Source organism: Pleurodeles waltl, chromosome 2_2 (genome assembly GCF_031143425.1).
Source record: "Pleurodeles waltl isolate 20211129_DDA chromosome 2_2, aPleWal1.hap1.20221129, whole genome shotgun sequence".
Taxonomy (NCBI): Eukaryota; Metazoa; Chordata; class Amphibia; order Caudata; family Salamandridae; genus Pleurodeles; species Pleurodeles waltl.
The window spans coordinates 1,169,920,532-1,169,932,725 of record NC_090439.1 but is presented as its reverse complement, the minus strand read 5'-3'; the positions used below and the strand labels follow the sequence as shown (position 1 = coordinate 1,169,932,725).

At 48.6% G+C, this 12,194-nt stretch overlaps 1 protein-coding gene across 1 annotated transcript in view; it reads left to right on the top strand.

Moving 5' to 3' along the window:
- Positions 1 to 6,955, top strand: part of LOC138279013 (speriolin-like protein) — a 29,590-nt gene extending 22,635 nt beyond the window's left edge. The window contains exon 4 of the mRNA XM_069219366.1: positions 6,619 to 6,955. Coding sequence (XP_069075467.1) covers positions 6,619 to 6,951 — 333 coding nt within the window. The 3' untranslated portion in view covers positions 6,952 to 6,955. The remainder of the gene's footprint in view (positions 1 to 6,618) is intronic.
- Positions 6,956 to 12,194: the final 5,239 nt, after the last annotated feature.

Genomic DNA, 12,194 nt, shown 5'->3' with positions numbered 1-12,194 from the left:
CCGGGGGGGCTCCCTCCTGGAGTGTCTCGGAGCCTGGGTCCTAGCTCCACTGTCGCCCTCGCGGCCTGCTGCACATTGCTCACCTCATTTAGGAGCCCGGGGGGCCCCCACCGCAGGGGGCGCTCCCATCGCGGCTCCTTCGCCGCCCGGGTGGATCCGGCGGAGATCAGCTCTTCAAGCGGCTCAGACGCCGCAGCTCCCGCAGCCGGCGCTGCCGGACAGGCGCGCGGCGCAGCCCGGGACACCGGGAGCCCCGCTTACCGCCCAGGGCCGTGCGGTCCCTCAATCCACCGGGACCCGCACTCCAGGGCCCAGCGCCGGCTCCCCCTCGCCACCGCCGCACCCCCGGTCCAAGCAGCTACGTCAAGGAGCAGGCAGCTCCGAGTCAGTTTGCCCGGGGGGTTCCGGCTCCGACGGCCATTTTCTTGCTCCGGCCGCGTCGCGTGAGCGGGGCTCCGCTTCGCCACCACTCACCACCCTGGGACCCCAACGGGACGGGGAGATCACAGGGATGGTCGGCACGGCACCGTTGGGTCGCTAAGTCGTGGTAATCTCGGGCGGATGACGGAGGGGTCCAGAGCACTCTCAGAGTGCGACCGCCATCTTGACGCCCGAAGCCACGCCTCTGATCAATATTTTAGTGGCTTCAAAACAGTCTCAAATCCCAGGGAAGAGCAGGGTAGGGCATGCAGCAACCCTTCCAAATCTAAGGAATCTTCCAGGGAACCCTAGGCTGATACATTGTGCTGTGTCGGTACAAGTGTCCACCATAAATCGTGCTAAGAGCTGTGTCTTTAGTTGTTATTTTTTCCTCTATAGAAGTGTTTTGTTGCAACAAAACGAAACAGTTCTCTTAACAGGTATTCTCGGATTGAAATGAATGACTACTGAAACGAATGCTTGAGGAAACCCTTCTACAGAAACCCAGGTCACACATCACCAGGCTGTTAGAAAACATCCTCTTCTGAGGCTCTCTGGTACCTAATCTCAGCAGAGGGCCTCGTCTCTTCTTGCGATCCCATTACTCTGAACATGCACAGGTCCTCTCCACGCCTAGCGGAATGTATTACCACAACAGTAGGGTCTGCCCCGATGCTCAGGCCGCCTGGTCAGCTCCTAGTATAAGAACGTTGAAGAAGGTACTTGTGGTCCCTAAAAATCCATTGGATGATAAATGAGGAGCCTGTGGCAATTCCAAGACCCTATGACCTTCAGAGATCTCCAGGTAAAACAGGGAGGCGGTTCGAAAAGATCAGCATTAATATATGGCAAAGGAGAGACTTATCTCACAGTCTGCTCTAACAGGTGCCCTTTTTGATTTTCCTTTCTCCCGCAAGAAGGTCTAGAGTTAGGAGACTGGCTGGGGGGCTCTCTGAAGACTGGTAGGCCAGGCAGAAGAGGCAGACCAGACCGACCACCTGAGACAGCCCTCAGCCCAGTGTCAGACATCACAGGACCATTCCTGGGTCAGTGCATAATCAGGAGTCCTTGTCAGCAGACTCATTTCTCAGTGTATTCCCTCTTTCTTGCAGAAAAACCAAACCTTAGTCCAGGATTATACTACATGATGAGTCCCTCTAGAACCACTAGCCTGACATCTAAGGCAAGCTCCTTCCTTATCTCTTTGCCCAAGAAGAATTCAAACTAAATCCAGTCCTCCCTCCATCCACTGAGAGTACAATGCATATTTTTGTTGGGCAAAGACGTATATTGTGTGGATGTTGCATTTGTAACTACTCCAGAAAGTCCATGCCCTACACAAAAGGTGTGTGAGGACTGAGGCCTCTTTCAGGGGCGTTTTCCTGCTTGAGACTACACAGTTATGCAATATTCGCCACCCACTGACCTTCCATTGGGGTTTCGAGCCCATTTTAACCTAGATGTGCCCTAACTAGCGACATCTAAGCCAGGGGTGCCTTAGTAGCGACAACTCTGAGTGGGTGTGTTAGGGACCTCCTGTGTTTCCTTAACACCTACCACGTTTGTGAATCCACTGTTCCAAACCCCTAGTGGCTGAATAAATCAATACAGAAACATGGCCCAGCCTCCAATTGAGAAGAAGGTTACAAACTTTTCATCCAGTTCTCCCCTGCCCAGCTGTGTAGCACTTCCTGCAGAATGGGAAAAGATTAGCATCATTTGCCATCGCTCAATATTTTGCAGAAGTCCCTGTGAAGGTGTTACCATAGACACTTTCCCAGACCATCAGGAATCATGTTCTCGTGCAGGTCTGTTTTGTGGATGGAACCTCTGGTTTGTGCCCCTATCCTGGTCTTGGCGTTTTTGCCAGTTTTTTCTGGTGTTACATTTTCGCCAGTTTTCTTCTGGTAACCTTTTTCCCTGCTGCCTCTGGCATGTTGTAACCCGCCTGCATGAAAGAATGAACTTTTTGAGACAGGCTGAGCTTTCATCAGCTGACTGCAGAACATCCATTCTGCAAGTACATGGTTTATGCGGACTGGGCGCTCGATTCTGCCGGAGACTCACCCCAAGAGCTCAGAGGGCTCCAGCATCAATCCATGGAAGCCTGTCGTGTCCTCCTCGGTGAAGGGTGAGATGGGTATTTCCATGCGAGTTCTCCCTTGAAAGATGGCTTCGTCTCAGAGCTTGTCCCTGGTCTGTGACCCACCTCAGTGCGCTGCGTAAGCTCTGGGTGTAAAGGCTGAAGAGGCGCCATCATCGTCCAATACTCACTGCCCTTGCTGGAGACCTGGCCGAGGGCCCAACACTTGCTGCCCAGTGTCTCTGTTTCCAGTAGCACCTCAACCCTCAATGTCCACAGCTCATCACACAACCGGGCACTTTTGAAGTTGCATCTTCATCTAAGAGAGTCCTGTGGGAGCGCTCCTACAAGAGTGCGGCTGTTCTCGCCTCTCGACTTAAGGCCCCCAAAGTCACCAGATGATAGCTTTCATATCGCTTCTTTGCCAGTTATTCTTACAGAAGTTCATGTTGTGGGGTGACTCTTTAATGTCCTTCAAAGTAGTCCCTCTTCCGCTGTGCTGCGTGTGCCCTTGGACAGGCGGCGGCCATTGTCCAGGAGCAGTGGGTCTTCCAGCTCCTCCAGCTTTGACCAATGGTAGCCGGCCCTTTAAAGCCCGTATCCTTTATTGCTGCAGATCCCATGTTGCATGTCAGCATCCCATGGCACAACCTACTTGCCAAATGTCGACTTCCGTAGACCCATCAGAGGTTCCCATACTAGGATAAATGTTCTGAGTGGTGCACCGGGCCCTCCAGATGGAGAACAGACCCACCTGGTCTTGGTATTGAAGAGAATACGACTCTTCCTTCATTCCTGCAGAGAGCAGTATAGGATTATCTACGTCACAAGACAAGGAATAGGAGAGCAGGTGGTATCTGTAGAAAGTAGACCAAGGAATAATGCAGCAGAGCGGTGTGCAGGGTCACAGGCAGCGAGCGATTGGCGTAGTTGGGTTACGCGGGTGGTACTGTTCAGATTCTAGATTCATTCAACTTACTTCAAGAAACTAAGGTGCCCTGAAGCTTGTTCAAGGGAATTGTAAGTAGACAATTGTATTCCAGTTACTTTATATGTACGAACACATTTTCCCATAGACACAGAATGGGCAAAACTGCTTGCTACATCTGGCCCTTTATCCCCTCACATTTAGGATGGTTCAGCCCTTTTCTTTATCTATAACCTCTTTCTAGTTTGGGAATAGTTGTACTTTGTAACTATTGCAGAGTTGGCTGCTGGGCAGGCTGGCTGTAGGGTGTGCTCGCTAGAAACCAAAACAAGAGCATTAGAGACCCCCGGAAGTGAGGTGTGGCACAAGGACAGCATGGATTGCCTCTTGTTTCATACATTTGCTCCCAGGGCATTCTCCACTGCCCTGTGTAACGTGACAGCTCATCTTCCCCTCCAAGGCCCAGTGTGTACTCCGGGCTCTCCCCAGGCATCGGTGTGTCTGTGACACACTCGGGAAGGGTTCGTAAACTGGTCCAAATCAAAGCTCTGCTCTGACAACATCAAGTGAGCTGTAGTCACAGACGCCCCTTGGGCTGCTGCTTCCTGTAGGAAGTGCCTGTTCTGTACAAGTCAGTCCTCGATTTGTCAACTCGACACCACAACTTGTTGGTTTCCAAGAGTCCTGGCCTTATGGAGTCCAGGTTCCTGCGCCAGAATGAACTTGGGGACTCAGTGGTGGTGTGCGTCCCTACATAACCCGAGGTGGCTCAGATTTCTACAAACAAAACCTGCGTCTTTCTGAATAAACCAAGTGACTGACCCGCTCTTTTTTTGCTGTCTATACTTGTGTCTTTCTGAATAAACCAAGTGACTGACCCGCTCTTTTTTTGCTGTCTATACTTGGAACTGGACTCTTGAAGGTGCGCCTTGAGGCCGTCTATGATGCTGTACCTGAAAGAGCTGTCAATCCTCCAAGACTGGTCTCTGCCTTACAGCCATCTTTGTTACCGAGGCGCGTTCAGCGCCCCCATCACTCCTGGGTGGGAGGGGGGCTGGAATTCCCTTTCAGAAGCCTCCTATGCACCGTTTAATTCCACAAAGAGGTAACCCTATAACATGACTAATTGTCACAGCTAGTGGAAGGTTGCGATGCATTGTTCATAAATTAGTTGGACAAAATGGGAATCGAATATCTTTGCTAAAGACCCTTGAGCCTAATTACCAGTGTTGGCTCATAGGTCTGTTTCACTAGAGACCCCTTCAGAATGGAAAACTGTGTAAGATGAATATCAACATGGGAAGGATAAATGGTGGAATGGCAGCTGCCTCTGGTGGCCCAGATGCCGCTGGACCCCTTAAAAGAACAGTAGAGGAGACCCTAACACCCCATTTAAAGAGCTCACAAATTACAGGCATGCAAGGCAACATACATGTTTGATGTAGTTGTGTACATACCTATGAAGGGACCGGACGCACTTTGTTGTCGCAATACATGAGCACATTGGGAGCGGGTTAAATGGAATTTTACCAGTAGGAGCGCTCTCCATGCACTTTCCATACAGCTCCAGGCTGTAGCGCCTTAGCGATCTTATTCAGGTGTAAGGGAGGGACGGGGTTGGTACTGTTCCCAAACCCCAGACCTCAGGTTCGGGCAAAAAGTCTAGACATGCCTTTTGATGGTGCAGAGATTACCAAAGAGCTTCAGAGCACTAGGGCTTCCATACCAACATAGGCAAACTCGCTTTTTAGTATCTTTTAAGTTGGTTAACCAATCAGGAAGCAATATTTCCAGAGACACTAAAGCTTGGATCGTTTCTGTTTGATGGAGAATATCTGATGTGAAGACTTGCTTGGTCATACAAGGTCCACATATGACTAATGCCCTCCTAACCAGTAGAATTATGCGTGCCCTTCAAGACGTATTCAGCATCAATGGATGCAAGCTTCTGGAAGCTTGGATGATAGAATGATGCCAACTTCAGCTTTCAGTGACAAACGGGTCCTTTGTCTAGTCTGATTCAGTCTATGTTTTAACAATCTTTTATTCACCATTTAAGATGGCTGCCTCAGGAGAAAGTAAAGACCTGACTACTTTTTCGTGGCCCTGAAAAAGAACCCAAATGAAGTAGACGGGTGTGCTAGGGAATATTTTAAGCATGGGAACCTGAAAGGTGCTGGACCCCTGGAAGAAACGAGTACTTCTTAACCTTTATAAGACTTTCATTTTCCATTGATTGAAATGTAGTGTCATCGCCTCATAAATGCTCCTTTGCAGCAAAACAAAAGGATGTTTTACACTTTTTGATACTGGAAGCGTACATCGTCCCCTGACCTCCAGTGGGGCACAGTGTGTGGGGTGTAGTACCGATGGGTACTGCTCCAGTACTGGCAGGTAATGAGAACCTCACGACCCAAAGACCCCTGACAGCCTAAATAGCCCCAGACCCTCTTTGCAGCCCGAAGAGGCAAGCCAATGGGAAATGTGCTCGGAGGCAGCTCCTGCCTGAGCTCCAGGGGGTACTCGGGGTACTTGAGTATCCCAGCGCGGACTCCTGGGGCCCAGGTGCAGAGCCCGAGAGAGGTGTCCCTCAAACACGTTGGGGCCCCTATGCGTGCCATGCTGGGATTTGTTTCGAAGAATTTTATTAGCAGCTTCCCTTCACTTTTGGATGTGTATTGTGTTTATAATTCATCCCAGAGCTGTTAAATGTACCTAGGGGTGAGAGCCCAACACATTCCTAACTTATCCACGGTAACTCTACATCTGTGCTTCAACTGTGGATTCACCCTCCTTTGGGGCTCCCCACAATGAGTGAAGACCACGGGTTAGTCATTTCTGTGGGTGACACATTTTAAAATGGAGACAAAATGTAATTTCCTGCATAGACGATGAATGGCTGGAGAAACAAAGGTGTAACTCTATAACATGATGTTAATGTCACAGCTGCTAAGAAGCTATTACGTTTGAAATGTATTGTTTTATTTAATTGCAAAAACGAGCCGAAAACAGTGGCTAGGGCTCGTTTATCCTAAGGACCACTACAGACCTCAAGAGTGGTGTAATTGTCTGAATACAGTGTCAGTGGTGGGCGAGAGCCCTTATATTACATTGCATTTGTGCAGCTCTTTGTAACCATTAATAAAAGGCTTGCAACGGCGCGTGACCATGGTGCTCTCCTCCGCAGGCCACAACGTGCCCGTTGAACAACAAGGTGGACGAGGCCCAGCGCTGCGAGATGAACCGACGCTACCAGGACATGATGTGCCGCCTCAAGAAGTACGGCTACGACCCCCGGGTGCACCCCATCTTCTCCGAGTACCTGGTTAATACCTACGGCATCATGAAGGACCGGCCCCTGCCGGGCAGCGGGGAGCTGGCGTCCTTCAGTGACCCCGAGGTCTTGCGCAAGATGGCCAGCGAGGCCATGCCCGCAGATGTGCTGAAGGATGTGCAGCTGCTACTCAACTGCCTGGTACAGCTGGCGAAGGAAGACGGGAAACCCCTCTTCATCTGGTAGGACACGAGAAAGAGAGAAAAACTCTTGACTGGTAGAACATTTCGAGACCCATGAATCCCCCCATTAAAGTTCATTCAAGAAAACCATCACTACTGATCAAATCTGGTCCTGCCTGTGGCAACCGGATAAAATAATCATTAAAGTACCTCTGAAAACACGGCTGGTGTATGTTCCTCTCAGTCAGGGCCTTCGCTTAGGGGGGTCTAGAGAAGGATCACGAGATGATTCATGTGTCTCCTGGATGGATTACTGGAGCAATCTGCAGGCCCCAGGGGGTGTGGAAGAGATGAGAAGGGAACAGGTAAGGGCTTCTGGAGGAGCGATGCAGGCACACTGGTCACAACGCGACAATGTGAGGTAAGGGTTAATAAGAACAGGTAAGGACAAATGACAGGTAAGTCCTAAATACTTGACTGGTAGTGTAACTGGGAAAAGTGCACTTTAGAAGAGTTTATCAATTACTCATCTGATCCGAGCAGCACAATAATAAGTAATTGAATAGAACGATAGCTATGAAAATTAATGAAAAAAATGTTATTCTCAGAAAATATAATTCTTTGGTATCATAATAGGTTTTTCTACCATCCTTAGGCAGAAAACTATTTTTGAGTGGTATTCAGTATCAATGAATATGCAAATCATTAAACATTGAATGGGTTTATAAATAAGAATCCTTCCCGGGTAATGTCCAAGTCCTAGCTTTTTAATTTTGCGGACGGGGCATAGATTCCCCAATGCAGCAACTCTCAGTGTGTCCTTACAGAGACCTCTGAGGTCACCAGTGTAGTAGAACTCCTACCTACAAGACTCACATTTTAAAGGGCTTCTTGGACTTGGCATACCACACAGAGCTACTGTGGTTAATGCGAAGGACACTTAAGCCCCTTTAATGCCAAGGCTGTTTTTCTTGCTTGCTCCGGGGGTTGCACTTAGGAATCACATGAGATGAACCTACCCTTAGGGGGTATAATGCATAGAATCCTGTGTACATGTTATATAGGACCCTGAAGGGGTTAACAAAGTTTTCTCAGTAGAGGCCCACACATCTACAGTTTATCTCCTAGAAACTGAATATTTTTTAAAAAAAATACCTGTAAGGCCAATGAAACAATTATTTCGCTCTTTGTGACAGGATCATGACCACGTGACACGTGGGAGTACATCCCTTTCAAGCCTATCTGAACTTTTATTTGGTGTTATATTATACTTTTGCCATATTATTATTTGAACTTACATTCTGCTTAACAGGCAAAACATGCTGAAACTATCGAAGGACTGTGACTGCTTGTAAGGCTGCTGATAACCCTCTAAAGTTAGCTGTTAATAGGTAATCAATACGAGCTGCTTGAAAGATCCAATAAGAATAAGTGTTTTGAGAAAATCAAACATAATGGTAGCCAGCCCTAAATCTACAAAATGAACACAGTTTGTTCAGGGACGTGAAATGGGTAGGTTCTTAGCATTCTATTAATTTACATGTAATTTGGTGTATAATTTGATGATAAAGGGTCATGGGCCGTGCTCTTGAACTCCGAAAACAACAAATGTTTCTGCTGTTTTTGACTTTCCCTCTAGACTAGGGAACAAACAGTTGACAACTTTGTTAAAATGATATCAGTCTAAACGTGTTTGCGCAGTTTCGTGTGGTGTTATTTAGGACTGTGTGGACACATTAGAAATAGAGCCCAGTCCTAATTCCTCCTGAGCTATATATGCAGGGATGCTCTGAGAAAGGGAAGATATTCTTGCACAATCATTCTCAGCAGATTGTATCAAAATCTGCTTAGAATAATTGGGCGAGATGCTTGCTGTCTTAGAGCATCCCTGCATATATAGCTCATGAGGATTTAAGTGTGGACTATGGGCCGTATTTATACGGCCCTAGCGCCAGAGGAGCGTCGCGTGTTGTGACGCTCCTGTGGTGCTAAGCACAGCGCCGTATTTACTAGGTGGCGTTAAGCCACTTTTTTTCTGGCGTAAGCCACCCTGTAAGTACGGCCCTTCCCACGCAGCACTGTGCGTGGAAGGGGAGTGCAATGGGTGTCGCTGTGGGCGTGCCACAGCAACACCCATTGCAGTTTGACGCTGCTTCAGATTTACAAAATAATGTAAACCTGAGACAATGCCAAAATGTAACCCCCAAGGGTGGCGTTAGTAGGGCGCAACCTCGTTGTTTGCTTTTTTTATGCATGCTGCATTCTGCCGCACGCATACAAAAAGCAAAATACCAGAAATTATTGTTTATGTGCATGAAGGTGTCCCTTCCTGCACATAAACAATCATTTGAAAATGACGCTTTGGCACTTCTGTGTGAGCTGCATTGCGCAGCACACACCAAAGTGCATTAGTGATTGTTTATGTGCAGGAAGGGACACCTTCCCGCACATAAACAATCACACCCCTCAACGCAGACATCCTTGCACGATGGTGCAAGGATGCCTGCGTTGGCAGCTAAATTTAGCGCCGGCTCAGGGGGAAACGCAGGGGTGCGCTGTATTCAGTTAAATACAGCGCATCCCTGCGTTTCTAAAGTGACGCAGCGCGCCGCTGTAAATTTTGGCGCAGCACCGCGTTGTGACACGTTTCAATAAATCTTCCCCTATATTTCTGACGTCTTTGCCCATCGCCCCTATTCAGGGGACTATGCCTGGGCTAACAGTGCAACTGAGCTTTATAGCGCCATTTTGAGGGATTGTGTGAACCTTGATGGGGCACACAGGGCCCCCTGGCTAAGCTACATTAAATGTGTTTTGGAGTGTTCGGGCTTCCAGAAGGTTTTGATAACCTGGACTGTATCAGGAAGATGAGCTAAAATCAGCTTCCTCACACAGAAGGGAGAAGAGAAATCCAGGACTTGCACTCTGTGCGAGCTCAGGCTCATTTGAAATGTACCTTAAAGACGGAGCCACATCTGGGCTCAGTGCGGTTACACCGCTGCCTTGTAACGAGGTTCAGAATACATCTGGTGAAGTGTTTGCTGCGCCAAAGGGTCGGCACCAGGTCAAACGTCTGGGCCCTTGTGGTTGTGACTCATTTTCTTTCCAGGGCATGTTGCACTTTATTTTGTTATGTGGGTGTTATGTCGAGATATGTTTTACCCTCTGATCAGACGTCTTTAAAGTGCTCGTTTTCTAGGAGATGCTATCAAATGCAAAGATCTCGGGTGAGTTTCTAACTATTTTAACTCTTTATTGTACGTGCCTTATTTATTCTTTAATGGTTTTCTTTGAAGAAATTGAGTGAGAAGTACTGCGAGGGTCGTAGAAATGCCTAATTATAACATTGAAGGCTCAATAGCCGTACATGTGCGCGAGGGGCGCCCACAGTGTTCCCAATAAGCACGGGTGCAGGCCAAGGCGAGAAGCGCGCATCAGCGGGCAGAGCCCGGTAACAGCGGGAAGCTTGCAGCAGCTGGCTGGAAGACGAGCCCCAGGAGAACTGGGGGTGCCGGGAGAGCTCAAAAGGGGCACTTGGAGGATGACTGGTAAAGGATGAGAGTAATTAAGAACCGATAAGAAAAATTGGCTGAATGGCTGAAAGATAATGGATACCAGGAATATTTTAAAGAAACAGTACGAGTAACAGCAGAGCTGTAGATAGTCTAACCTTATAGCAGGGAAAGCCTGAGAACAGGTAAGATTCTTTATACTATGAAGTGTAGGAAAGTGCCCCTTTTGACATGGTCACCCCCACACTCTTTTGGTCTGGTTTGTGGTGTAATTTTGACTGAAAGTGCACTGGGTTCCTGCTAACCTGATCCCAGTGCCAGATCTCTTTCCCCAAACTGTACAGTCATTTTTCCCAATTAACAAAACCTTTACAACCACTGTAAGTCTCTAGTAAATGTTACCCCTGGTACCTAGGGCATGGGTTAGTAAAGGAGGCCTGAAGGTTACAGCATGAATTGTGCCATCCTCGGGGACCCTCTCACTAGGTGCACACAGTGCTGGCATTGCAGACTGCGTATCTTGGTGCAGACAAAAGTGAAAACACAACCTGTGCCCTGTCCCCTAACACTGCATGCCCCTCTGGCAGGTCTTACAGCCCGAAGGCAGGGTGCATAATATTACATGTGAGGGCACAGCTGCATGAGCAGTTATGCCCCTTGTATGTCTTTAATGATTCTCAGACATAGTGAGTGACCAGGGATGCCATTTTAAGTACATGTGTTGAACACTGGTCATTACGAGTTCCCCAGCTACATTATGGCTTCTCTGAATATAGGGATGTTTGGTATCAAACATCCTAGATTAATAAATCCTCACTAATGCCAGTGAGGGATTTATTAATAACTGCACCCAGAGAGCACCTTAGAGGGGCCCTCTGATACCTACCCAGCTATTGGTGTGTTCACTGACTAGTCAAAACCAGTGCAGCCACCCTAGACAGTGCCCTTGGAGTCCCAGAATAAAGGCCTGCTCTGGGTGGGGGTGCCAACACCTCGTTTAGAGCAACATGGACGTTCCATGGCTGGAATCTTCAAAGGCCTGGCCGCCCTTGTAATGTGACCCAAGTCTCTCCAGATGGTGGAGATGACCAACCCTGCTGTCCTGACCCCACATTTGATGGCACCACAGGCGGGAAAATTAGGCAGATTAGGAGGTGTGCCCTCTTCATGCCAGTCCCACCTCTAAGGTAGACGGGCTGAAGTGGACTGTACTTTTTAAATTCCTCCATCTTGAAAGGAATTAGGCTCCTAGGGTTAGGGTTAGGGTTATGCCCATTTCCCAGTGGAAGTGGTCATAGAAAGGGTGTAGTCACCCTAAAGGTGGTCTGCCTATTGGCTACCACCTGACACTTCGTGTAATGCCCCTAAATTGAGTATTTAGGAGGCACCCCTGCACCCTAGAACTCAGATCTCAATGACCTAGAAAGCAAGGACAGAGAGTCGCACCCCTGCAGAAGAGGAAAAGAAGCAACTGATTCAGTACTAGCCCTACCTGCCTGCCTGCTGATCTCACCAGACTCTGCCCAAGAAGATGACTCATCCTGCAGCTGAGCCTCCAAGACACCCAGGAGGACTGCTTGCCTTCTAAAAAGACTCAAGACTCCAGTGAGCAGTGGACCTGCTCAGCACCAAAGTAACAAAGAACTCTACAGCCTCAAGAACAGCAAAGACCCGACACCTGAAGTGACCTCTGTACCCAATGTCCATGGCCCGCGGCAAGGCGTAAACCAACAGTACATGCAAGATTCCTGAGCCGTCCAGAGACCGAGTCCACCCGAGTGTCACCTCTCCCGGA